Source organism: Thunnus maccoyii, chromosome 9, assembly GCF_910596095.1.
Source record: "Thunnus maccoyii chromosome 9, fThuMac1.1, whole genome shotgun sequence".
Lineage (NCBI taxonomy): Eukaryota > Metazoa > Chordata > Actinopteri > Scombriformes > Scombridae > Thunnus > Thunnus maccoyii.
This window is the reverse complement of record NC_056541.1, coordinates 5,042,588-5,067,058: the sequence shown is the minus strand read 5'-3', so window position 1 is coordinate 5,067,058 and position 24,471 is coordinate 5,042,588. Positions and strand designations below refer to the sequence as shown.

At 37.4% G+C, this 24,471-nt stretch overlaps 1 protein-coding gene and 1 long non-coding RNA gene across 2 annotated transcripts; one reads left to right on the top strand and one right to left on the bottom strand.

Moving 5' to 3' along the window:
* Window positions 1–6,810: 6,810 nt before the first annotated feature.
* Window positions 6,811–24,264, bottom strand: fgf5 (fibroblast growth factor 5). The gene is made up of 3 exons (XM_042422512.1): window positions 22,948–24,264; window positions 19,255–19,358; window positions 6,811–10,320 (listed from the first exon to the last, which is right to left on the bottom strand). Exons 1-3 carry the CDS (start codon window positions 23,156–23,158, stop codon window positions 9,949–9,951), a joined length of 687 nt encoding a protein of 228 aa, XP_042278446.1. The 5' UTR covers window positions 23,159–24,264; the 3' UTR covers window positions 6,811–9,948.
* LOC121904668 lies at window positions 22,382–24,394 on the top strand. The gene is made up of 2 exons (XR_006098276.1): window positions 22,382–22,728; window positions 24,257–24,394. It is a non-coding gene; the product is annotated as an uncharacterized LOC121904668 (long non-coding RNA).
* Window positions 24,395–24,471: the final 77 nt, after the last annotated feature.

The window sequence follows — 24,471 nt, the reverse complement described above, 5'->3', positions numbered from 1 at the left end:
GAAATCAGATCATGTAATAAGCTTCGATGTTGCTCCTGTGAGCAGAGCAATGTTAAACATGGTTACAGCAGTGAGTGAGCAGGAGGCAGCAGTGGATTAAACATTTATACGTCTGTATTAGCTTCACTTCAGTGATCAGGTTCACTGTTGCTGCTGTGTTAAATTAGACTGAGTGAGATGCTCACACAGAGTCTAAATCTACGTACATTGTGGTAAACTTGGCAGTTAGTTTATCATATTGTGACCACATGTTGAAGAGACTTTGGAAAGATGTGGCTGAGTGAACGCAGGTTACTAAACCCTGCTGCTGTGGCCTGTTGATTGGGCTTACCTTAAATCAAACAATAATTCTTTTTGGGGTTAATCTTGAGTTGATCTGATTAGGCAAATAAATGAGAACCATAGCTCTTTCAATATTCAAATTACCACAGTGCCATTGAACTCATACCCCATCAGTATCTGTGTGTGGAGCAGCTAACTAGGCAACAGCCTGATAGTATAAGAAATTTCAATTCTGATAAATAACGTAAATAAAGCTTCTCACACAAAAAATAAACTCTGCTGTAAATACTTTCATCCAACAGTTAAGGGACCTAAAAAAAGAAAAAAAGGTGAAATGCTTTGTTATGATTTTGTTCACTAATTTTGGCCATATTCTGTGCTGTTGTAAAGAATAATGCTCATACAGTCTTTATGTTGATCAATCTTGTCTTTAATATTGCACCTCTCTGTGAGACCATATTTCAATATGTCATATATTCGACAAATAGATTCCTCTTACTCTTTTTATCAGTATTTTTTTAATTTGAGCAAACTATTCATCTTTCTTGGGATATTTTGTTGTGACTATTTTGCTGCAAAAGTAAAAAAAAAAACAAGAGACAGTAAGTAACGGCAGCCATGCTGAGTGATGAAATATAGTCAACATCAACAGGATGGTATAACTGGCATAGTGAGGACGGAGACTTCAGCTGGCTTCTACGTATGAAATTATTCACTGTGCTAAAGCTTCCTTTACAGTCAACTCTACGTCAATGAAGTAAGTTTTGTACCAAAGGAACAAACGTTTCATGAAGTTAAATGTCAAATCATCACTGTCACAGGAGGAGAAATCCCACTCATGCTCTTATTATCTAAAAGAAGGTGAATAATGTTGGTCAGTCATCAGCACTCAGGTAGACTTAAGTTAAAACTGTAATGACCTCGGAGAGTTTGAGAACATCACAAAACACAATCCTGTGAGTACTGGGACACACACACACCTTCTTCTTTATTAGTTTGACTCTGCACTCTTTCTGTGACTGAATCTCCTTATTTAAATGTTTTAGGATTAGGATAAATGAGATATATGATATCCATATATTTCAGAACAATTTCTAATGCTTAGAATCTGCAAACTAATTAAATCTTCATCAGTAGAAATAAAACCCATTCAACATTTAAATAGACTGAAGTGGAACTAGAGAGATTTGTCATCATATATGTATAACCACTTGCTGAATTTTACCTACACTGTAAAAAAAGTTATTTCAAAGAAATTTACAATTTCATTTTAGTTTTTTTTCTACATTAAGTGTAAATGCCATAAAAACACAGTAAATTATTTTTATTAAAAATATTCACCATAAAATAAAAGCGGTAATCTATAAATTAATATAATTGAATATTATAGGGTTTTTTTTAACAGGGTTATTCAATTATTTAATGGTCTTGAATGTTAAATTACATTAAATTCTATGTAAAAATACAAAAAATACACACCCTATTACTGAATGTACAATTAAGGCAACTTTCTGTTTTTTTACAGCAAAACTTGAAATTTAATGTAAAAAAAAAAAAAAAATAGTAAAAAAAAAAAAAAAAAACGGTAAAAAGAGGTGCTTTTTTTCTTTGACCTGTGCCCTTGCTTTTTTTTTATTCAAAAAAAAAATTCTATTACAATTTCCTTTTTCTAATTTACTGATCTGTCTCTGGTAAAGCATACAGTAATGGACTATATGTAAGTATACTCTGTATCCCACATAAATCAAATTATTTAGGAAACAAAAAACTATTGTATGTCAAAGATTTACACTTGCATTATGATGGATTTTTGCAATTCAATTCAAAAGAAACAAACAAACAAAAATATTAAACAAGGCTACATAACCTAAAGGATTCATTGTCGCTAAGCAGTTTGTTACCATGGAAATATATAATTTAACTTATAATTAAACTGTTCATTTTAATTTAGAAATGAAGAGGTATTTTTCATTTCTTCATTTCACATTTCACACAAGACTTGATGATGTTGAAATTTGCTTTTCAACCTGTCACAAAACATCTTAAGATCTATGATTGCATCTGAAATAGTCAAGAGCTTAAAAACAGCATTGTGAAAGGATGAAAAGTTTGACGATATTGAGTTACACAAATTAATCAGAAAATTAAAAGACCAAAATATGGCTCAGTCTATACAGGCCGACACACTCCTAAGTAGAGGTCTAATCAAGCAAAATAGGCAACACTGCTGTGGGTCTATCATTAGGGGCCTTTAAATTGGGAGAAGCAGAAGAATTTAAAAATATATGAATGAATTAAATTTTTATTATTGTGTCATGTATACAACTATATGCCCAGCCTGCATGGGCTTACAAGACACCATGAATTCCAACAAGCCAGGACCAGAGTACAACATATATATTGTAAAAAGAAAATCTTTCATCTTCAGATCTAGAGACCATCATTAAATAGTACAAACATTCTGAATTACAGTTGGAAGCTTGCCATATATTACTGAAAAGTCTAAGTAAACACTATTAAACAATCTATGTTGCCTTCTTTTCCAGGCTTTTGAGATAAAATTAGCAAACTTAAATACATCAAAAATAAACAGCCATTCCAGTTTGTGCTCATCTGAACACCAAATATTTCAGGGTTTAGTCGAACAATTTCATGAAACAGTAACTCTCTTAAATCATCATAATTTGTACAGTACAATAGAAAATGGGACTCACTTTCCACTTCACCCAAATCACAATTTTCCTCTGGAATATTTTTGAATCGACCGATCTCAATGGCTAGAGGAAGAATACCAACTCTCAACTGTGCAATCAAAGATCTTTGGCCTCTAGATAAACCAGATGTTACATATAATTCAGGGCCAAAATTCTGTTTGATATGCATATATGTTCTTAATTTTGGCTTTAACAGAACATTTTCAGACCATTTTTCTTCAAATTTCAATAGAAGCTTGTTTTTTAATAAAGTTAACATTACAGCACAGGTTATTCCTATAGATATACAGCATATCCACCTCCTCAAAGATAGAGTGAAGCTCTTTTGCCCATGGAGAACTATATAATTTACTCCACATAAATACTTTCTTACTTATTCTGTCCTCTGCCATTTTGATTAGACGGTTCCACAATCGGATCATTTCACATTTTCGTTGTATAGACCCTGGTACCCTGTTATGACCCGGCCTAGGAGAAACCCTGGCGCAACATGAAAATGACACTCCCTCTTCCCAGCTCCTAAGAAACAGCAGCAACAAGGGATTTTGCAGTCCTTTAAATGTTAATTCATAGTTGTGGTTTCAGGGTGAGTTAACAGCAACAACAAACAAAAGGCTAAGCTAATCAACCTAAAATTACCTATTTAAACATAAAGAAACAAAAATACAAATCACTGACATAACTCCTAACTTAAGAGAAACAGGGGGAAAGATATTAAACAAAAATGCTATCGAACCATACAAAAACCGGGCTGTTAAATATATTTGCAAAGTTATTTACAATACTATATACAGAAACATGTTGGCTGGTTGGCAGTGGAGAGAGAACTCAAAAGACTCCTCGCGCTGATACACCGGAAGGCTAAGAAGGGCCTGAGAGCATCTCATGTTCATGAACATTTTGTTCCTAGACTGAAAATGAAAAAGTAATCATTATTACACAAATAATTATACATCACACAAACATCGAGCACAAAACAGTGTAACAGTTCTACTAATGTAGTTTCTAAAAAAAGAATATAATTATGATGGCTCTATTTTTTTTTAAACAACCATAGTTGCCCAAGCCAGTGTTTGAGAATTATATATATAAAAATGTTTGCGGTCATGTTTCCAGACTTTACAAACTTGCTAGTTGCTTGTAAAATAGTGATTTGCAGTGTTATAAAGTGCTATGCAGTGTTTTGGCATCTGAATAATCACAAAACGCATGGATCTATCCCTTGAACTGGACTTCTTGTGTCATATTTCATCATCTCACTGCTACCTGAAGCAACATGTCAACACTAATCTACTTCTGCTTCAAAACTCTCACCTTACCAAAAGGCACAACCTGGTGGCAGAATGGCAGAAGTCATACAACATATCCATAAACATTAATACTGCATAAAATACAAAATTATGAACACTAGATCCTGGAAAACATGTTAGATCAGATTATTTATTTTTGTTTACTTAGTTAATTAATGTGAAGTTAATTTATAAAGTTAATCAACCTGCATAATGTTCTTTAGTTTTATGTTGACATTCCAAATTGTAGTTGATTTAATCCAACCTCAACCAACCTCAGTCTATTGATAATTTATCCATCAACCCCTAATCAATAGTGGTTATTATGAATCCTAACCATAGCCATCCCTAGTTGTAGAGACTAACTAACATGTGCAGTTTTCTCATGTCATGGTGTGCCATTGTACCCCTTTCTCTCGTGTTTTAAGAGCCTCTTTCATGGTGACTGACTTGTGACTTAATTGACTTTTCTTGCTTGATGTTCAGCAGTGACTTGACTTGGCTTACTTGAGTCTAAGTCACAGTGAGAGTCTCAGTGACTTAGGACTTGCTTGAGCCTTTAAGGTTGACTTGAGACTTGCTTGTGACTTGCACATGTGTAACTTACTAACTAATTTTGTAGTAATTTTTTAATACCCAGATAAGCTTTATTCTATAGTAACCTTTCATATCTGAAACAGAAAATGTACCTGTATACTAGGCTTGGGTGATGTCTAAGAATTGGCATATGACGATGTCCACAGTGAAACATCGCGATGGACGATGATATTGTGTGGGATAAATTACTGCTTTTTGCTGTCATTTATGGTTCTGCTAAGTTTCTCTCCCCTCCTCTGTTTCAGTGCGGGGCTGATCTGTCTGTGCATGTGTGAGTGTGTGTCTTCTGAGTGGGGTAGAGGAGAGACAGTGAATCATGTGAAGTACTCAAGTTGACGACAACTACAGTCGTTGCGTTACTGTAAGTGCAATAAAAGCTCCGTGAGTAAAAAGCCAAGAGTAATTTAATCCATGCAAAAGATGGACAGACAAGGGGGGGGGGGGTGAGGGACGATGGCATTGCCCATCGGCCCAACCCTACCGTATACTCAGAACATCCCCCTGGGTGTATCATCTATAACATCTTTCTCAATTCACTGTTTTTGGAAAAGCTCCAGACATTATCAGATGACATCGCAAATTTGAATTTTAGCAAAATCATTTTTGGATTTGGGAGACATTTGACATTTGTTCACTAACATTTTGAACCATCTTAGAGTATGGGATGGTATGGGACATTGTACTGACACAATGTACAAAACTGTTTTGCTTCCATTGATGTCTGTTGAAGTAATCTGAATGAGGAAAAAAAAACATACTAGTAAAGTATTCTGTTTGCGCTCTTATTGGATTGATCAACTTCAGACCCACATTATAATTCAATATGGCTGTTTATTGGTTTATTAATTCTGAAACTTTAAGGATAACACTGTGAAAATAGTGAATTACTTTGTAAAGCAAGCAGTAAAAGGTAATTTTATGATACATTCTGGTTATTAAACATCTTGAAATCTCATACATCTCAAATGGGGATCTGCATTGAATGGATTGCACAATATTGTAAAATGTCAGTAGAAAAATGTATATATTTATTCAGTGTAAAAGAAATTGATATAAAGGTACTTTTACATAGGTTTTGGTACATTCAGAACCGCATACATTAATGTGAAATGTCTGTAGATATATTGGGGAGTTGCTTGCAATTACTGTCAAATAATGTTCATATAAATCAAACACTATACATTAATGGGAAAAGCCTGTAAATATATTGGAAAGTTGATTTTAATAACTGTCAAAAAATGTTTATATAATGTATACCTCATACATTTATGGGAAAAGTCTGTAAATATATTGGAGAGTTGCTTGTAATTACTGTCAAATAATGGTTATATAAAGTAATGATCATTAAAATTATGTTTTTGTAAACTATTATCACATGATCTTATTTTTTTACAGTATAAAACCAACATATACCAGGGATTTACTGTAAACAGACTGGATAATCACATAAAATAAAAGCCTAAAGCTCTCAAGATACCGTTAATGGGTGTTAAAGGAGGGTAATTTGAATGTAATTTTTCATAATTTTTCTATGTTTTATATCCAGAAATCTGTACTTTGATGGGGAGCTCTTGTGGATGGATTGGATAATCCTATGAATTTACCAAAGATTACTGTATGAAAACAAGAGTCTTCATTTAAATAAGGTAATTTTAAGGTAGTTCTGCAATCTTTTTCATTTTTTGTGCAGATTTATACATTTGTTTAACATTGTAGCAATGTTTTATAAAGAGATTTTCTTTTTATTTTACAATGGTTAAAATGTAAAAATGCAGACAATTTCCAAAGTAAATATCTGTATTTTTAAAATAAATCTTTATAGAATAACTAAAGGCTTTTTACTGTTATTTGATGGTAAGTGTCTGGCAACTTTTGCTGCCAGACGTTTTTTTACAGTGTACTGTAACATACAACATGAAACATATGAATATCAATTGATATATTTATTTGTAATATTCATATTACATAAAAACTCTTATTCATACATAAGTTTTTATAAAAACAATTTGGTACAAAAAATATTTCTTTGGGATGTGTATGAGGACCGCACAACATAATGACAACACAGAAAATCATGAAAAACAAACAGCATCAAGATATCTACAGTTTATAAGGGCAAAGAAATACAGCATGAAAGATGGTTCATTAGTTTGCTACAGTACATGTTCTGGCTGAACACTGTATGTCTGCATAAAGACTAAAACACTGAGCAACACTTGGCCACAGTGACTCTATTCCGCTGTATTAACCTGAGTATTAACCTTATCATGAAAACATTTCACACTTTCAAGTTATTACTTATTTCACTTTGTAGGAGTGTTTGTTTGTTTGTTGCGTGGTTATTTTTTTTGTTCAGTTACCTGTTTGATAGTTTACATAATACATCAAAAACTTCTTAAAGGGGGCATATTATGCACATTTCCAGGTTCAAATTTTTATTTTGAGGGCTGATGAGAAAATGTTTACATGCGTTAATGTTCAAAAAATTTATAATTTCTCTGATACTGTCCATTGCTAAAATTAAAAATTGGTAGAAAGTTATACCATGGGCCAAGGGAGATGTGATTAGATAAACATCCATACATTTTTAAATTGTTTTTAGCTTTGTAAGAAAGGAAATTTGAACATTTTCTCATTAAATACAGACCTTGTAGCGAAAAATATGGAGCTTATATCTCATTATTGTCCATCTCTTTGTATATTTATAGGCAGATTTGGTTCCAGATGAAGATTAAGCATTTTTGAATCTATTAAAATATGTTTTCACCGTAACATATTTAGATTTAGCAGCATTGGTGTCGAGTGATTTCTGGTTGCTTGTTTTATTCATGAATTTGTACTATTTGCAAACCATATTCCTAACAATTTAATGGGAATACAGTGTGTACAGATGTTTTTGTACTTGCACTTTGTTGTTTTATGCTTATTAATATGACACGAATATTTGAGATGGTCATCTCAGTTGTCAGAATATATAGAACATACATTGTGACATAATGTATTTGGAGCATTTTAAATTGGTTAATATTCAGGTTCTGACAGAGGAATAAGGCCAAAGTAAAGTTGTGGCACAATGTTGATCGTTCATTTGATTTTTCCCTGTACGGTTTTGCAAAATGTACCCCAAGCTCAAGTATTTCAAACCATTAAATTAAAGACAGCATTGAATTTATAGTTCAGGCTCTTGGGTAAGTCAAGCTGTGTTCTTCACAGCCAAACCCTGCCTTCCTCCCCAGAGATCTCTGTATTTTCCTACACGGCCATTCCACGGCTGTTTGCCATCTGATACACCTACAGCTTGAACCTTCCCCAAAACACGGGTCCGCTCTTTCTTGGCATCTTTATCCCTGCGGTGACGGCGGTGTGCGCTCCTCCTGGGTGGAATGCTGTGAGGTCGTGACTCTGGATTTTTCGGGGGGACAGCCGGTGGCTAAAATGATAGTTTTGATGGACAGTTTTCTCCTTGATCCCTCACAGCTGTCTGGGAGGAGGAGGGGGGGGGGTCTCTCTCCAGAGAGCCAGTCCTCGTTTTCATGTTGATTATCACAAATCTGGTGTTAGGGAAAGGGACAGTTGGTCGGTTCTTATGTTTAGGCAGGAGACATGTTTAAAGCAATTTCCAAGCAGCCAGGTTTGAGTGTCTCCAAAGTGGCTGTGAAATATGTCTCACAGTCAAATTTATCACATCATTTATAGTTTAAACATCAGGGAGAGCAGACATGTTATAACAGTTATATTTTACTGTTGGAAGCTGAAATCCACAACTTTTTTTTTGGTTCAATATCCTATTTTTTTTTACCACCTATATGGTACATGGTGGAGTGTACTGCTGATGTGTTGTCCTGAATCCCATTGCTCTGAGTTCAAACTCACTAAAATTAAAGTTTGCGATAATTATTTTTCATTTTTAACTTCCCTCCTCATTTTAGATGTATCAAATACATGTATTGTAGCTATTGTTTAAATCATCTCATTCAGCTTTAAACTTGTTTATTGGTTGTTTGCTATAAAACACATTTTGAAATAAAATCTATTAATAAATTCTGTTCAAATTAGAGTTGTACCATACAACAAAACAAACTCTGAAATAACTTTTGTATATTAAAATCTGCCTCGTTCTGTTCTATCTGGTGTGTCACTTTAGGGATTGTACAAAAGGTACTGGGGTGGGGAGGGAGGGGGGGTTGGAACTGCTAAATCTAAAGAACAAGTGGGATCCATTGTTAGTAAAGAAAATATCCATTCTTTGCTAGAAATAATGTTCAATGAATAATAATTATAAAGATCTGCTGGTCCTGTGTTAGCTATTAGTAGATAGTGATGAGGAGCATAAAGCTGCGATACAGAGATTGTTGTTTTGTGCTTATGAGAAAACACATTATGTTTTTTTTGTTCTTTTTTTTAACAATAAATCTCAGTGTGGAAACAAACTTTAAATCTAGGGTAAAAGAAAGACTCCCCTGCTCACCAAAAAATTCAGACTACCTTAAAATATAATATAAATACTTAACTCTCACTTTTTCTGGACCCCCTAATAATGTTGGTACAGTCTCTTAGCAAACAAACAAAAAGAAAAATAGAGGATGTTACCTGGTTGATTGAGGACATTTTCAGTCAGCTAGCTGGATAGCAAAACATGGATAACTCTTCTACTGTATCGTTGTTGTATAATCAAAAACTCTTTTCAGTATCTGACCGACAACATGCAGGAAGTTATGGATTTCAGCTTTAACAGCATCTCATTATAGCATACATACAGCATCTCAGAGATTTTTTAATCAAACTGGGTCTCTGCTGAAGTTCACCATGTACATGGATGACAACATAAAATGAAGCATCATCAGTTCAAGTGGAAAAGACAACTTCTAACCATGATCATAGCTTCAACAAAGAAAAGCTCCGTAGTTGGGTCTGGCAGCCCTTTGAGGTTTTTCACAAAAGTCATAGATACCCGGAATGCTTTGAAGGTGATAAATGACCTGTCTGTTCTTTGGGCAGGTCAGTTACTTATATGTGCAACGTCTATGAACCACGTATCCCCCACATAGAGCCAAACTCTGTGACATCTACCCAAACCGGTACTTGGGCCAGTACTTGACTTGTGTACGTCTCGGCACTGTGCCCGCATGGACGTTAGCTTTCACCAGGGGAGGTTTGGGAGGCGGCGGCGGCGGGGTTTTCCGCCTCTCTTTGCTCCTGTCTGTGATGGTGAAGCCGCGCTCGCCCTTGTCGTGCAGGCTGACCCTGGGCAAAAAGTGGGTGGAGACATGCTGAGATTTGACCCGCGGGCTGGAGCCCATCTTAGCTTTCCCTCTCTTGTTGAGGGCCACGAACCACTCGCGACCAGTCCTGTGGTTCCTGTGGATTACTGAGGCGTAGGTGTTGTAGCTGTTCTCCTGGAAACGCTCCCTGAACTTACAGTCATCTGTAAACAATTCCTAGAAAAGAAGGAAGGAAAGTGTTACTTCTTGCCTGTTTTTCACTTGCCAATTAATCTGATGGTACTTAACTAGAAAACTGTGGTTCATTGTAGTTCAAGACTATTTTTGATTAATTTTGATTAATTACTGCATTGTCTAATCTGGTTGAATCGAACTGGTTCTTTTCCCCCCTGGTTCTGGTTTGTGTGCTTTGCATGCTGGGATGCAGAAATCAGCTAGCAGCTAACTAGAGAATGAATCAAAGTCAGACTCGGACTAGCAACGAAGTATGTTGCCTTCATGATATTTGGGAAGATTTCTTCAAGACTTTCTTCCTGTATTTATGTTCTCGCTCCAGCTCACCCACTGATTCAGACCAGAGCAAATGAACTGTAGGTATAAAAATGCACAAAGTAATGAGTTCTTAGTACATGATAGTGGATCTGTCCACATGTAAACAACGCTCGGCATTGCGAACATGTGGGAAGTCTGTTTGCATGCAACCATGTAACCTAACCCTGTGTTTCTCTTGTTAGCTGCTCCTTAGATAATTGCCATCAAGTCATGGAAAGAAAAAGTAATGGTCCTTATTCCTTTACAAGGAAGCGCTCATCAACAAGCATCTGGAACCTGACCTCCGCCAGAGTCTCCCCACTGATGCAATTTTATTTTCTCGTTAAGACTGATCTGACACAAGTGCACACACATTCATTGCTACTGTGAGAAACTTTCTGTGATGTTACAGTAGGTGTACTGTCCTTACGCACAGATCACTGAGGGATCAGTTTGTCATTTGTTTCTCTTTAAACCTGTCCACTAGTTTTCAACAGAAAAAAGTTGAGAACTCTACATGACATACCATCACCTTTTAAGTTGGTATGTTGAGCTTGTTAGCAAACAGTTGTGTATTTCCACATCCAGCAGTTATGGAGCAACATTATCATTCATCGGGAGCTGTGTTTCTGTCCATGTGGTGAATGCAAGTCCAATATTTGCTCTGTTTTTGCTCTCTACCGACTCCTGAGGGAAATATCTGGCTCTTTAGCTGCTAAATGCTTCACTATGTTCACCAGTTAGTCTACAGCTAACTGTGTCTGTTTGCCATTTGGTGCTGAGCAGGTAGTGTACAGTGGCTTTTTAGAGTTTTTTCTCTGAAAAACAGCTGCCTGCATGGATGAAAACAACACTATGAGAGAACTGAGAGTGAACCAAGACAGTAAAGTTGCAGCCAGACAGTTAAACAATGAGCTGAAACTTGCTATAAAGCTCCGTTAAGCCGAGAGGAGCTGCAGAGGCACTGATTATTCTCTGCAGGTTGATCCCTACAGACATTACACATTGTCGTTTCATACATTATGAGAACAAAATGAGAACTGATATATATAGACCTATTGTGTAATCTATAAGATTGAAGCAGAAAACATAAATTTAAAAAAAAAAATTAATTTCCAATGACACAGGGCTGAATCATACTTGTGTGTAATACCACCATTACAACAGCATTCAGAGTGGGGAAAATGTTGAATGCTTGCCCCTATCAACCTGTAATTGCTTGCTGCACAGCTCCTTTGCAGTTTGCAGAACAAAATATCTGATTGGGTTAGCTCTTGTAAAACTGAGATATCTCCAAAATGACTGAGGAGACTTAACTTTCATCTTGTGGTCAGGTTTCAAAGTCATCTAAATGACTTTTCTTATCCCAGTGATGCTTTGACTGAAAGCAGCAGCGCCTCCTTTGTACTGGCTCAAACCTCATTATGGCTGATGCATTAACTTCATCAAGAACTACTGCCTGAATCACCCGGGCTGTTGTTCCTCAGATCAATTTATTTCTTACAACATATCTGCATTTCACAGAATTGTGCATCAGTTGCTGTCAGTAAAGACAGTTCATTGAACATATGTGACATGTTCAATAGATCTACTTCAGATGTTTTGAGATATTTATCAAACATGTGTTGCTATCAAAATGATTTAGCATATTTGATGTTTCTATTTCCAGAGTCATGACATCATGTTAGATGACTTGGGTTGAACAGTGTTGACAGTTTTCCCACTACTCCTCGGCCAATGCTGCTATAATTTACTGAGAAACCAAAAATATCTCAAACAGGAGATGATATCGAAGGCTTTTTCTGGCTTCTCATGTGCGGAGGCAATGCCAATTGTGCAAGCTATATGAGCAGTAAGAACATGTCTTCAAGTAGTCTGTTTTAAGTACAATTTTGAGATTCTTCAACTTTATGTAAGTATTTCCATTTTACAACACTTAACTTCTTCACATACTTCACATACTTCTGCTCTATTAGTATTTACTAGATGTATTTGACATCTGTAGAGACTAATTACTTTGCATTAGGTTTTAGATAAAAAATATGATCATCTTATAGAACATTTTGTTATAGTTTAAACAAAGAGCGTATGAAGTAGTTAGAATGACCTCCACTTTGACCTGCTTCAATATTAAACTGCTGCTTCTATTCTAATCCATCAATTACAGTAATCTGAAGGATCTGAATACTTCCTCCACCGCTGCTGGTCTAACATGACTGTAATTGTTTGACAAGCAGACAACACCTGAAACGCTGCCAAAAACTTTCTGGGTGGAACTTCTGAGTTTTTGTTAAAACAAACTGTAATTAGACAGTATTAGACTGTAATTACTCGATTGTTAAACTGAAACAAAGTCGCATACCAAACCAAAAATCATGCAGAAAACATTGTTGTTCTTTGCACCATTACACCCTTACTTACACTGTAAAGGTAATATTTCCCTATAACTCACATTCTGCTTCACCATATCTAATGGTCAGAATCTGGGATATTCATTGAATGTTCCCCTGTTTTGTACCTAAAAATATCTGGGGTGGGAAACTCTGACATGTACCCAGGGATGCCTGCTTTCTTGCTGCAGTAGGACTTCCTTGTATAACCGCCTGCCATTCTGAAATAAAACAAACTGTTCTGCTTTGCTGAGGAGTGCAGCATAGCAGAAAATGATGTCATTACAGCGTTTGGTAAACATGCCAGTCACAAGAGAGCACGCCGCGGCCGCAGCAGAACATTTAAGTTATTCAAAGTGACCGACAGTTCCTTTTGGCTGTTGTCTTTAAAGATGATTAGAAAATTGTACAGAACACCAGAGTTACTGCTATGGGTGGATTGCAATTATTTAACAGAACGCTACATTTAAGCAACATACCAGCTCTGGTACCAGTCAGGGAATTACACATTTGGAAACAAATCCATTGGAGCATGTATGAATGTGCTCTCACAAACAGGGACATATGCACACACACAAGCATGCATACCAGGAAGAAGCTTTAGCCCCTGCAGTGTTTCATAGGATTTAATGGTTGCAGCCAGATTCCAGAGATCTTATTGTTAAAATCATAATGCTTGTACAGCTGTTTAACCTGGCTCTTGCCCTGCTGGATTGGTCACACTCTTTTAAAAGGACCTTTCCCATGATCCTCAGGGTATTGAGGGCAGAGGTGGAAAGTTACTGATGACTAACTTTTACTTTTCCTCTACCCAAATAATATTTCTTCACAAATGTCTCCTGTTGGTTCTCACCACCATGCAGACCCAGTGCTTTATTAATTCAAATTCTCATTAAATCTGAGATTAAAAACTGAACTAAGACTACACTCTGACTCTACTCTAATATGAAACAAGCTTTAGGGACAAGGTTTGTAACTGACTAAAAAGACTTGACACCAAGTAATGACATTTAATCCTAATGCAGTTAGTCAGTCAGTTTTTATATTCACTTTTCTCAACAATCAGGTAGCTCTTTCCAGGGAAACACTCTCTGAATGCAAAATGATGCTTCTTATTTTGAACAGCCATGCTAACAGCTGTGTGAGCCTGTACTTACAGGCACAGTGGGCCCAGTATTTTTATTTGTATCTGTATTTGTTGAGGCAGCAAAATTATTTGTATTTGTATTCGAATTAAAGTGGAAAGAGGCCTAAAAATACAGTTTTTTTGTTTTTATTACGCCTTTAATTTTAGAAAATTAAAGTGTCTGTAGCTCCAGGAGTGATGTTCATATTAGGAAATGTGCGTCATGCAGCAGGTGGATGTGACTCCCCTCGTTGAGACCTGCTGATAGACGTAACAGTGGAGCAGAGGAGAGAGACTGAGATAGAGATGTAGCCGACCTGCATGCTGGTATTTGACTTTTTTTTTTTCTTCCCAAAAACAAATAATTTTTAAAATATTTGTATGAAGCAAATATTCATAAGAAACCCACTATTTGTGCTTTGCCGAATAACATGTTTGTATTCGGGCAAACCCCTAGTATGTTCATGTTCATACACTGTAACAGTCAAAAGCTTTGGACACAATTTCTCATTCAAGGGAATGGGAAGGTGTGTCAAAGCTTTTGATTTTACCATAATCACCATCTTAGTTTAGCATCTTGTCATGCTATCATTTGCTAATTAGCACTAAAAACAAGGTGCAGATGAGGCTGAGGGGAATATCTTTAGTTTTGCAAGTATTTGGTCATAAACCAAAGCTTTTGACAAATAAAAAGTTTGACCTGATGATAGCACTAGATGGAAAGTCAGGGATCACCAAAGTTATTAAAATTCATCCTGTGTGGGACACAAATGTCTAAAGTACTAAAGTTCACTGCAAACTATCCAGCATTTGTAGAGACATTTCACTCAAAATCAAAAGAGTCAACCTGCTGATGGCACTATAGGAAAAGTCACACATTGTCATACATATGCAATACACATACAATGTCTGCACATAACTTTGTGCCAGTCCATCTAATAGATGATGAGATATTCAACTGCATACTTAAAGAGGAAACTTTGACCTACCGGTGGCATTAGGGTTAGGTAGTTGTGAAACACTTGATCTGACATAAATAAGTGTTTTCAGTGGCTGAGACAGAATTCAAAAAATGTCAGAAATCAAAAACATGAAGTTATTCATGTTTTGTACATTTTTCTAATAAAATACTTAATGGTATATCAGCATTTTTGGCAGAAATATGCTCTCGTTTTAGTTCTCTTCCATGTATTTCTGCCTTTCTCTCTCTCTCCCTCTCCCTTGATCGCTCACTGTTTGCTCTACAAATGCAGATGACCCTTTCACCTCTCAAAAGATTATGTTTGTGATGGCTTGCAGAGAAGGTCATGTGGCGTAATGTGCATCTGTCTCCTCGCTTATTATTCAGCCAATAAATTGCCTCTGTGAAAACATCTAAATATTAAATATGACAGACGATGCAACAAGATAAGGTTCAGGGTGTCACCTGACACCCCGACATGAGGCCCGAGTCTGTCTGTGGCCCCCCAGGTTTACATCCACCCCAAATCATCAAGGCAGTTAAATAGCTCAGTGCAGCTGTAGCCACAGATTGGAGTTTTACTTATACAAATATTTCTGAGGCAGAGCTGCTGCAGAAAAATAAGCTCCAACTGCAACAGTTGGAGCCAGAGAACAAGCACCCGATTTGACTGTTATCGTCCTATTGAATAGGCGTTATCATCACACATCTGCTCCAAATATATGGGCTATTAGGGGCCTACTAAACCTGATAGTAGGTTCAGGAGGCTGTTATCACCCATTTATTTCAATAAGCCAATGTTGGTGGAGCCCAGCAGGCGCAGAGGGCCTGTTATCAGGCATGTGCTGTCACATGACAAACAAAAAAAATGTCTGTTTTATTCTCAATGGAAAATGCAATATTTTAAGACAGTTTCGGCATTCAGCTGTTTGATGTTCTTTCAATAAAAAAACATGCCCCAGGGATGAACTGAATTTGAAATCCAGAATTTGAAGCTTTGTGATTGGCTGACTGGAGGACCTGCCAGGATAGTATTTTCCTAACTGTCACTGTGTTAACTCAACAATACAATACGGTTAATGTTAACTCCATCAGAACATCATCAAACAGTTACATAAAATAACATAAACAACGTTGCAGCTCAGATACACAATAAATCAACATGCAACTACATGGTTTCAGCCATATCAGTGTCCATAGTCACCACCATAGCAATGATAAAATCCTCATACTAACTGACAAACTAAACATTGCATATATTCACTTAACAAAGATTATGAAAATAAAAAAATGCACATTTCTTGCTAGAAATGTTATCAAAATACATTTTAATGCAGAAACTATCTCAAAATATTGCATTTTCCATTGAGAAGAAAACATTTTTTTTTGTTTTCACAGACAGAAACTTGAAATAAATGGGTGATAACGGCCTCCTGAACCTACTAGTAGGTTGTAGGCCCCTTCTAGTCTGTATATTTGGGACAGATGTGTGATGATAACACCTATTCAATAGGCTGATAAAAGTCAAATCAGGTGCACCAAGTCTCTCAGAGTGCAGGGGTTAGTATTCAGGGAAAGGGGTTCTTCCTATTGGGACCATGAATGTACATTATATTTTGATGTCTTTGATTTGATTTCATATGTAAAAATTTCAGGCTGATGTTGATGCTAAAAGGGAAAGCATCATGATTCATCCACCGGGGACAATGGTGCATATTAACAACAAATTCCATGGAAATCTGTCTATTAGTTTAGAGATTCTTTGTCATGGGGCAAAGTGCTCATCCAAGGGGAAAGGTCAGGCAGTAACCAAAATCATTAGGAATTCTTTTATCTGGGGACCAGGTATATCTATGAGAAGTTTAATCACAATTCAGCCAGGAGTTGTGACAACATCTTGCTTTGGAGCAACATTGTCAAGCCACATTTAATGGATCTGGTATTTAAATCTTAACTGTGCAATAATACAACCGTCTCCATCCCATTTGACGTGAACACGACATTCACTTACTAAATCAGAGAAACTGTTTGACCTTTTACTCAACCAGTGAGATTTTTTTTCTGCCTCTAGAACAGCTCTGCCATATTTTGATAGTTTGGAACAGGAGATGGCGGCAGATGAGACTGGATTGCAGACATGTTGGACCACAAGAACGAAAGTCCCACTGAGTCAGACCATGGCTATGCATGACAAACTTCCAGCAGAACAAAAAATGATCAGGTCTTTATTTTGTGGTGGTACCCTGCAGAGTGTTGTTTTGCTCCATGCCTGCGCTGTTTCACTTCATATTTAAATCTTGTTTGGAACGTGCTTTGACCCCGAGGAAGTCTGTAATTTTCTTATAAGCTGGAATGACAACTGAATATATATATATATATCTGCTGGTAGAGAGCTCAGAGTTCACATTAGTGCATTTCTAACAAGCAGTGGCTAAGAATGCACTTTGATAGAAGATGCCACACCACTCCCCGCTGACAGGGTTTCATGAAACAATACTAGGAGCTGAGGGGGCATAAATCGCTGTCGCTCAGCAGGCACACCAGCAGCAGCTCACAGCCTCACAGACGCTCCGGCTCTCTGATTGTTGCTTGCCTGACTGATTGTTTACTCAACATATTGATTTTCACTTTGTGGCTCACTCTTCTGTATATTATCAGCCATCCCAGACAGGACTTAGTCTGCTCTTCCCATTAACACATGCTAATAGGGAGCTGCTTCTATCTCTACGCCTGCCAAGGCTCCCACAGATGACTTGTCAGTGGGGTTGGCTGCTGGCTGGCCGGCCGGCCCGCTGACGGCAGCAAGGCCAAGCTGCTGTGGGAAGATTTGGGCTTACTGTGTGTTTGGGGGGATTTGAAAGTCTTCAAAACTGTGGCTAAAGATTACAGAAGTATGCCATGACATGCTGATGTCAGATTTAGGGATTTTGTCATGCAGCACAGATGCAAAGCTGTTCAAACTAATAAATAAAACAAATATAGCCGCACTAGGCAAGGTTTTAATGGAGAAATACACTTGTTTCATGAGTTCAAATTGAGTTGGGCTGCAGCAGAGGAGAGAATAATAAGAAGCGGATTCACAGATTTTGGCCAAATTTAATTCAGGCGACGGGTATGAACCCTGGCTGGAAGTCTGCTCAGAAAGCAGTAAATGATATAAAACTTTGAGCTTGGAAGTTTATTGCTGACCCTATGTGCAATATAACCATGAAAAGCAGTTGAAAGCTCAGAACAGCTAGGAGATTAAATTAAACACAACAAGAAACTCTCTTCTGAACAGAGCAAACAAGCAAGTGTGTGGTGCGGAACACCTTTATCACCTTATTTCCACCACACAAAACCACAAAACAAACCTACTGAAAATGATTACCCAACTCAGCATCTCTGCAGAGATTGTTAGCCTCTTGTAGTTCATAATTTTGACTTTATGGTTCAGTCTTAGTGCTCTCATCAACCTCAATTCCAGTAGCAGCAGGCAGCTGTTTGCATCAAACAGGCACTGATAAACTCACTGTACACTACCTACCCAACACGAAACAACAGACAGACAAAGTTAGACTAGCTTGCATCTAGCAGCTCATTTTTCTCAGGAGTTGGTGGAGACCAAACTAGAGCTAAAAAGAAAGTGAATATTGGACACAAACACGATCTTAGTGGGATGATAATGTGTGAGGAGGCAGTTGTTGCTAACATGTTAGCCATAACATGTTCATAAGGTGAAAATATGTCAGAATATGTGACCATCAGAGTTCTTCTGTCCTCAAATAGGCCCCCCAAAAAAATTAATGAATGCAACTATATCATAAATAACTAAAACCTGTGCTTCCAATTAGAAACATGCACAGTCGGACCCTCGACCTCAATTTCACTATGAGAATGTAAACATTAGCAAGGTGCCAAGGTCCTTTTTATAGATCCAAACCCATCAGAGCTAGTTTAACATTTTAAGCTGTAAGAGTCGACAAACAACACTCAAATTAACACTTGTTCTATGCAAATAAATGTCCCCCTCAAGATAACATTCAGTAGCACTGCACAGATTGCTGTATGGATGTGTTCAGAGTGAATATAAAGAGTGCATGGCAACGTACAGAAACAGTTTGTGGAGCTCCAGGAGAAGCATGCGCATGTGGGATACTTACGGTGGCGTGGAGCCGTCCTCTTTTATTCATGGCCAGGAATCTGTTACTGTAGACCCCTTTGATGCCTATGACCCCCTGAGAAACCGCAAAGAGCTCCAGGACACCTGGGAGGACAAACAACATGCTCTGATGATTGATGGGCGACAGCATGTATTTTTACTCCCCTTGTCATTTTCTGTATCTCGTCGCTCCTCCGCCATCTGGGTAACAGAGGTGACATGACCTGTTCTTCTGCTGTCATGTCAACTCCACTTCAGCTGCACCTTTTTCCACAGTGTTATGTTTATTTTGTCCATTAATTTGTTTTCTTTTTCAGGTGAGTTTTAATTAAAGAATCAATGAGGAAATATAAATATCTTTATCAACCTCTACTGGCGACCAGAGGGAATTTCAACAATGAGAGACGGTGAGCATATTAGGAAAGACCAAATAGATACACACAGAACTAATAATAACTCTGCTATGTCTTTTGTATTTGTTTTTGTAGCTTCTCGGCTGAAATGATACTCTTAACCACCATCCGCCGTTCAGAATCTAAGCATGGTGGTTTCCTACTGTGTAGATTTTGTATTTTATCACATTTATCACTGTCACAATAAATGAAACTTACTGTAATTATGCTGTTATATATTTTGGGTGAAAACACAAATAATGCTGCAAGACTTGCTGGTCTGTATGGCATTGAAGAATTAGAAATGTATCTCCCACTGTCAGCAACTACTACCATTTTGCTCTTTAGCAAGGCACCTAAACAACAGACAACATAAGAAAGACTATTTAGTGACCAAATATGGAGGACTGCTTCACCAGTACAACCGAATCTCCTGCAAATTTAATTCATATGCAAATAATTTGCAATAGAGATTTACATCATAAATGGCCAAAGCAGGAAGTTGTGTGAGGTTCAGTGGAAACAGGAAAAAGTTGGAACAATAAAAGTGTGGGGTTGTTGCAGTGGAATGGCATATAAAATGTTTGAGTTCAACACCAGAGGCCTAATTTTGCATCTTTTTTCAAGTCACTGTTAAAGTTTTTTAAGATTTAATCAAATCCACAAACTTTCCGCAAGCTTAAAATCACCATTTAATCACCTAAACTATATTTCTTTGATCACACTTTAGTTGTGAGAAGCCAGTATTGTTGATATAGTATAACAGTGAAAACCATTGACAGCAATCATTTTGTATAAACATTGCATCTCTTATGTTGATAAAAGGGTGGTCTTGGTAGCAGTTCCTTTTCTTTTTTACCAAAACCTATTTTTCTTCAGATGCATATCAACGTAACTCTTAAGAGAAAATATTGTACATGGAGTAAAGCCTAAAATTAGATTAAACTCTAACTCTAAACTCTGTAATACAGAATAATGGATCATACCACTGCGGGTTCTTCTGGACTCTCACGGAACAAAGAAACTGCCTACTGAAACCAGTGACACCACACTAGTTCATAGGAGAAACTCAGGCATATTTTAGGCTATTAAACAAATAATTAAATATGATAAAAACCATAATTGAGCAATAAAATAAACAAAAGAAATGTACACAGAAAGTAAAGCTCCAACCAGACGGTATGGTAGTTTCCTGGTTGCAATACCTTCATCTGTCAAATAAATCCAAAACTGCAATAAGAGAACATTGTGAGTTTAACATGGTGTATTTATGAAACTGTAGACAGGAAGGAAGTTCTGAACAGATATCGCTTACGATTAATAAAATACTGATATTCACACAATATTGGTAAATCAGTGTGACTGCTGTACAGCACCAAGGTCAGTCAGATTTCCCAGAATGAATGAAAGTTTAAAAAAAAAAGAAATGCAACTTAAATAGAGGATCATTGTCTCTGCAGTTCCTGAACAGTGTTTTTACTATCTGAGATTATCTCCAGAGCAGTGATATGACATCTAACTTGTATCTAATGCAGTCTGATGGTAAAAAAAAAAAAAAAATCTTCATATTACAAATCTAAGAAATTCCAGTCTGCTGGTCGTCTCCAGTGCTGTCATGCAGGAGCCAAAGCCACATGGCTGTCGCCTTGAAATCCATGTAACCTGACAACTCTTCTAAAGGGGACCATGAAATGGAGGCACAAGTGCACTTTCACGGTGAGCTTCGACCGTTTCGTCAGCGGATGAGCGATGAGGGATCTGATGGTGCAGTAAAAAAACTAAAAATCTGATTTATGACTTTAGTCTTCTGGGGTAGATGACACATGACAAACCTCTGAATGCAGGATGGTGATGTCGCTTTGAGCATTTGAAATACAGAAAAATAGATGTTTTTTAATTAAAAAAAAGTTGAAGGCAAAACTCCTGTTATTGGACTTACTTTGTTGTGTTTCTGGATGCAGCTGCAAACTGATAATAATTTAATATCATCTGAGTATGTGAAGCACTTAAATGTTAATTTCTTATTTTTAAGTAAAGACATTTTCAAAGGCAGAAAAATAAATTTCAGTGAAATCTTGATCTTAGTCATCTGACTTATTTTAAGACATTGTCACATGTATAAAAATCTTAAAACTGATGTATTTGGATTTGATGCAAGTGCCCTAATGGCATTTTTCAGTCTTTCTTGTTAAGATATATTTGAATATCCCCACTTTTTTACTAGAGATAGACTGGTAAACTGGCTGATAAGAGGACAATATATTGCCCTGTGTTATCCAGTCACAGATATATTGTATCAGCTGATAAGTTACAAGAAACTTTAAAACAAAAATACAGTTTGAGGTCATTTAGAAATAATGTCTCCAAGTGTGTCCATCAGAGAGAGCTGCAAAATGTCTACATATCACATTTTAACAACCAGATTTAAGGGATTCCTATAAATATTTGTTTACTATTTGTTTATGTGATGTGTTTAAGTTCAAAAAAATGAATATCATCATTTTAAAAACATTCAAATATTGGTGTCAGTCTGGTATCTGTCCGGCTATAGTTCTTACATTAGTAGATCCTTGAGAAATACATAGTACAGCTGAAATCTCAGCTGATGTTTTTTAATTCCAGATATCATATATTTATTAAATCAACTGAAACAAGATTTATATATGAAAAACTAATGATTTCCCATGTAAATATGTTTATTTCAAGAATTATCTTGACTAGTTTCTCAATTTCCTCTTTATTTATTTAAGTGTGATGTCTTTCATTAAAAAAATAAGTTGATTTGTCATAGAAAACAATATTTCCACTAGTTTTGAGGCAAAGACAATTTGAAGATTCAATAACAGACTTTATAATCGTGGAAGTTTTTTTTTATGGTGGATATTTTTTGGAGTGTTTGGAGTAGCGGTGTTGTGATGACAATCGTGCTGATTGGCAATCCAACACATCCTGGTGTCTCACTGCTGCACCTGTTACTTCCACAAATAGTCTACCTGCCAACATCCCGGAGAGGCACAAACAAGACTCGTCAACCAGATGGCCGCTGCTAAGATATTTCACAGGGTCAGCTAGCCTAAGTTTAGGTGCGCGGTCCTTACACTCTTCCTGTGTAAATGATTATTGTTATAACTTCCAGCGATGTCATTCAAAATAGATACAAGTGCAAACAGAAGGGATTCAATTTGGACAAATCCAAGTGCGCATTCTCAACGGGACGCACCGGATCCGTTCTGCGCGTCAGACGTGTATAATTTAGTAGTTGTGCTGCTCCATGTACCGTGAAACCGGAGTGAATGACTTACTCAGCTGGTTGGGCTCATGGCTGCCGTTGACTCTGCCGTCGGGATGAATCTGGAGATGGAAACCGATGCCAACCCTACAGTAGAGCCTGCAAGTCCTGCGTCCCGAACTGATCCCTTCCTCCAGAAGTTGGCGCTCCAAAGAGACGTGCTGTGCTCCGGCGGCGGCGAGAATCAAGTGAGCGAAGGTCAGAAGGTAAAGAGGAACATTCATTCTTCCACAAAGGAGACACTCGCTAGGCCACTTCTAGCATTTTGGTGTCGCTCCTGAGGTCTGGGCACCAGAAACCGTGCGCACACACGTGTGGAGTCCCTACATGCAGCGCTCCTGGGCATTACCCCGGCTGCAGTAGCTGGAGTTGTTCTGCTGGCACGGGGATATTTATAACGCCAATGATCTCACTACTCGATGCATGCCTGAGCTCTAAAGGACGCTCTTTCATCCAGATTTTGTCGCCGAGATGCCACTCCTGCTCAGCACCGATCCACAGCAGCGGGGCGTGAAGGAAACGCGACTGACACCGCACATTTTCCAAGGAAACGTCCGCGCCAGGACGCACTAAGCGCGGCATTTTACGCACAGAAAGACATTGTATTAACAGATCGAGGACGCGATTGATTCATCCACGAAAGATCGTGAAAATGAGTCTTCTGATAGTGCTGATCTCCACATAAGAACAGTCGAAGGCAGGAGGAAGGACGGTGGCAGAGATCCTCAGGTGGCGCAGCGGAGTTTAAACTCACCGGACACTCAGACAGCCGTATTTATAGGCTTTAGTCCACCTTATCATCTGATACGTTCACTTGCTTACAGGAGAAACGTCTGTCAAGCTGCTTAATGTATTCTGAGCTGTGAACAACAGCAGGGGGGGGAGACAATGACCAGACTGCGAATTGATGCAGAAATCTATAGTAGAAGCAAATATATTCTCCACATATTTATTCCCACTTTCATTTTATTTTTTCCGAATTACCATTGCTCCCATAAAACTCTACCTCAGGCTTCCTGATGAGTTAACATATCCCCTAAAACCATCTAAATAACTATTAAGATGGCAGTTTTTGCAGGAGATGTATCAGCAACAGTCATGTGACCAGCCAAAGTGTCCTTGAGCAAGACACCAACGCACTCTAGTAGAAGATGTCATTTAAAGGCAGGTTAACTATTTTTTGTCCAGTCCTGATTCAAGTCATTCAGTAGTTTAATGTTCGACATTATGTTGTGTATGTGTGTGTGAAGGATCAACTCTGACTCGGTGATGAAAATGTTTTTAAAAAATACTGATGTATTCTGCTAAAACTTCTCCCACAGCAGGTGAGAGGAGTGAGAAAGAAGAAAAATGTCATCACAGAGACCCAACAAAGACTTTCAAGTGGAGGGAAAAAGAAAGCACATTGCTCTGAATTGAGCAACTGCAGACAAATGAAAACAAGCAAACAAAAACATTAATGTAGTATGTCATTCTGGCAATATAAATACTACCATACAGCCAAACATAACTTGTGTGATGGTTGAACAGTGTTTGA

Coding starts and splice junctions, on each gene's coding strand:
- fgf5 (XM_042422512.1), bottom strand. CDS start 23,158: ATGAATGTTCCTCTTTACCTTCTGACCTTCGCTCACTTGATTCTCGCC. Junction 19,359..22,947: donor CCATGAGCCCAACCAGCTGA/GTAAGTCATTCA, acceptor TTGTCCTCCCAG/GTGTCCTGGAGCTCTTTGCG. Junction 10,321..19,254: donor GAGGACGGCTCCACGCCACC/GTAAGTATCCCA, acceptor CTTCTTTTCTAG/GAATTGTTTACAGATGACTG.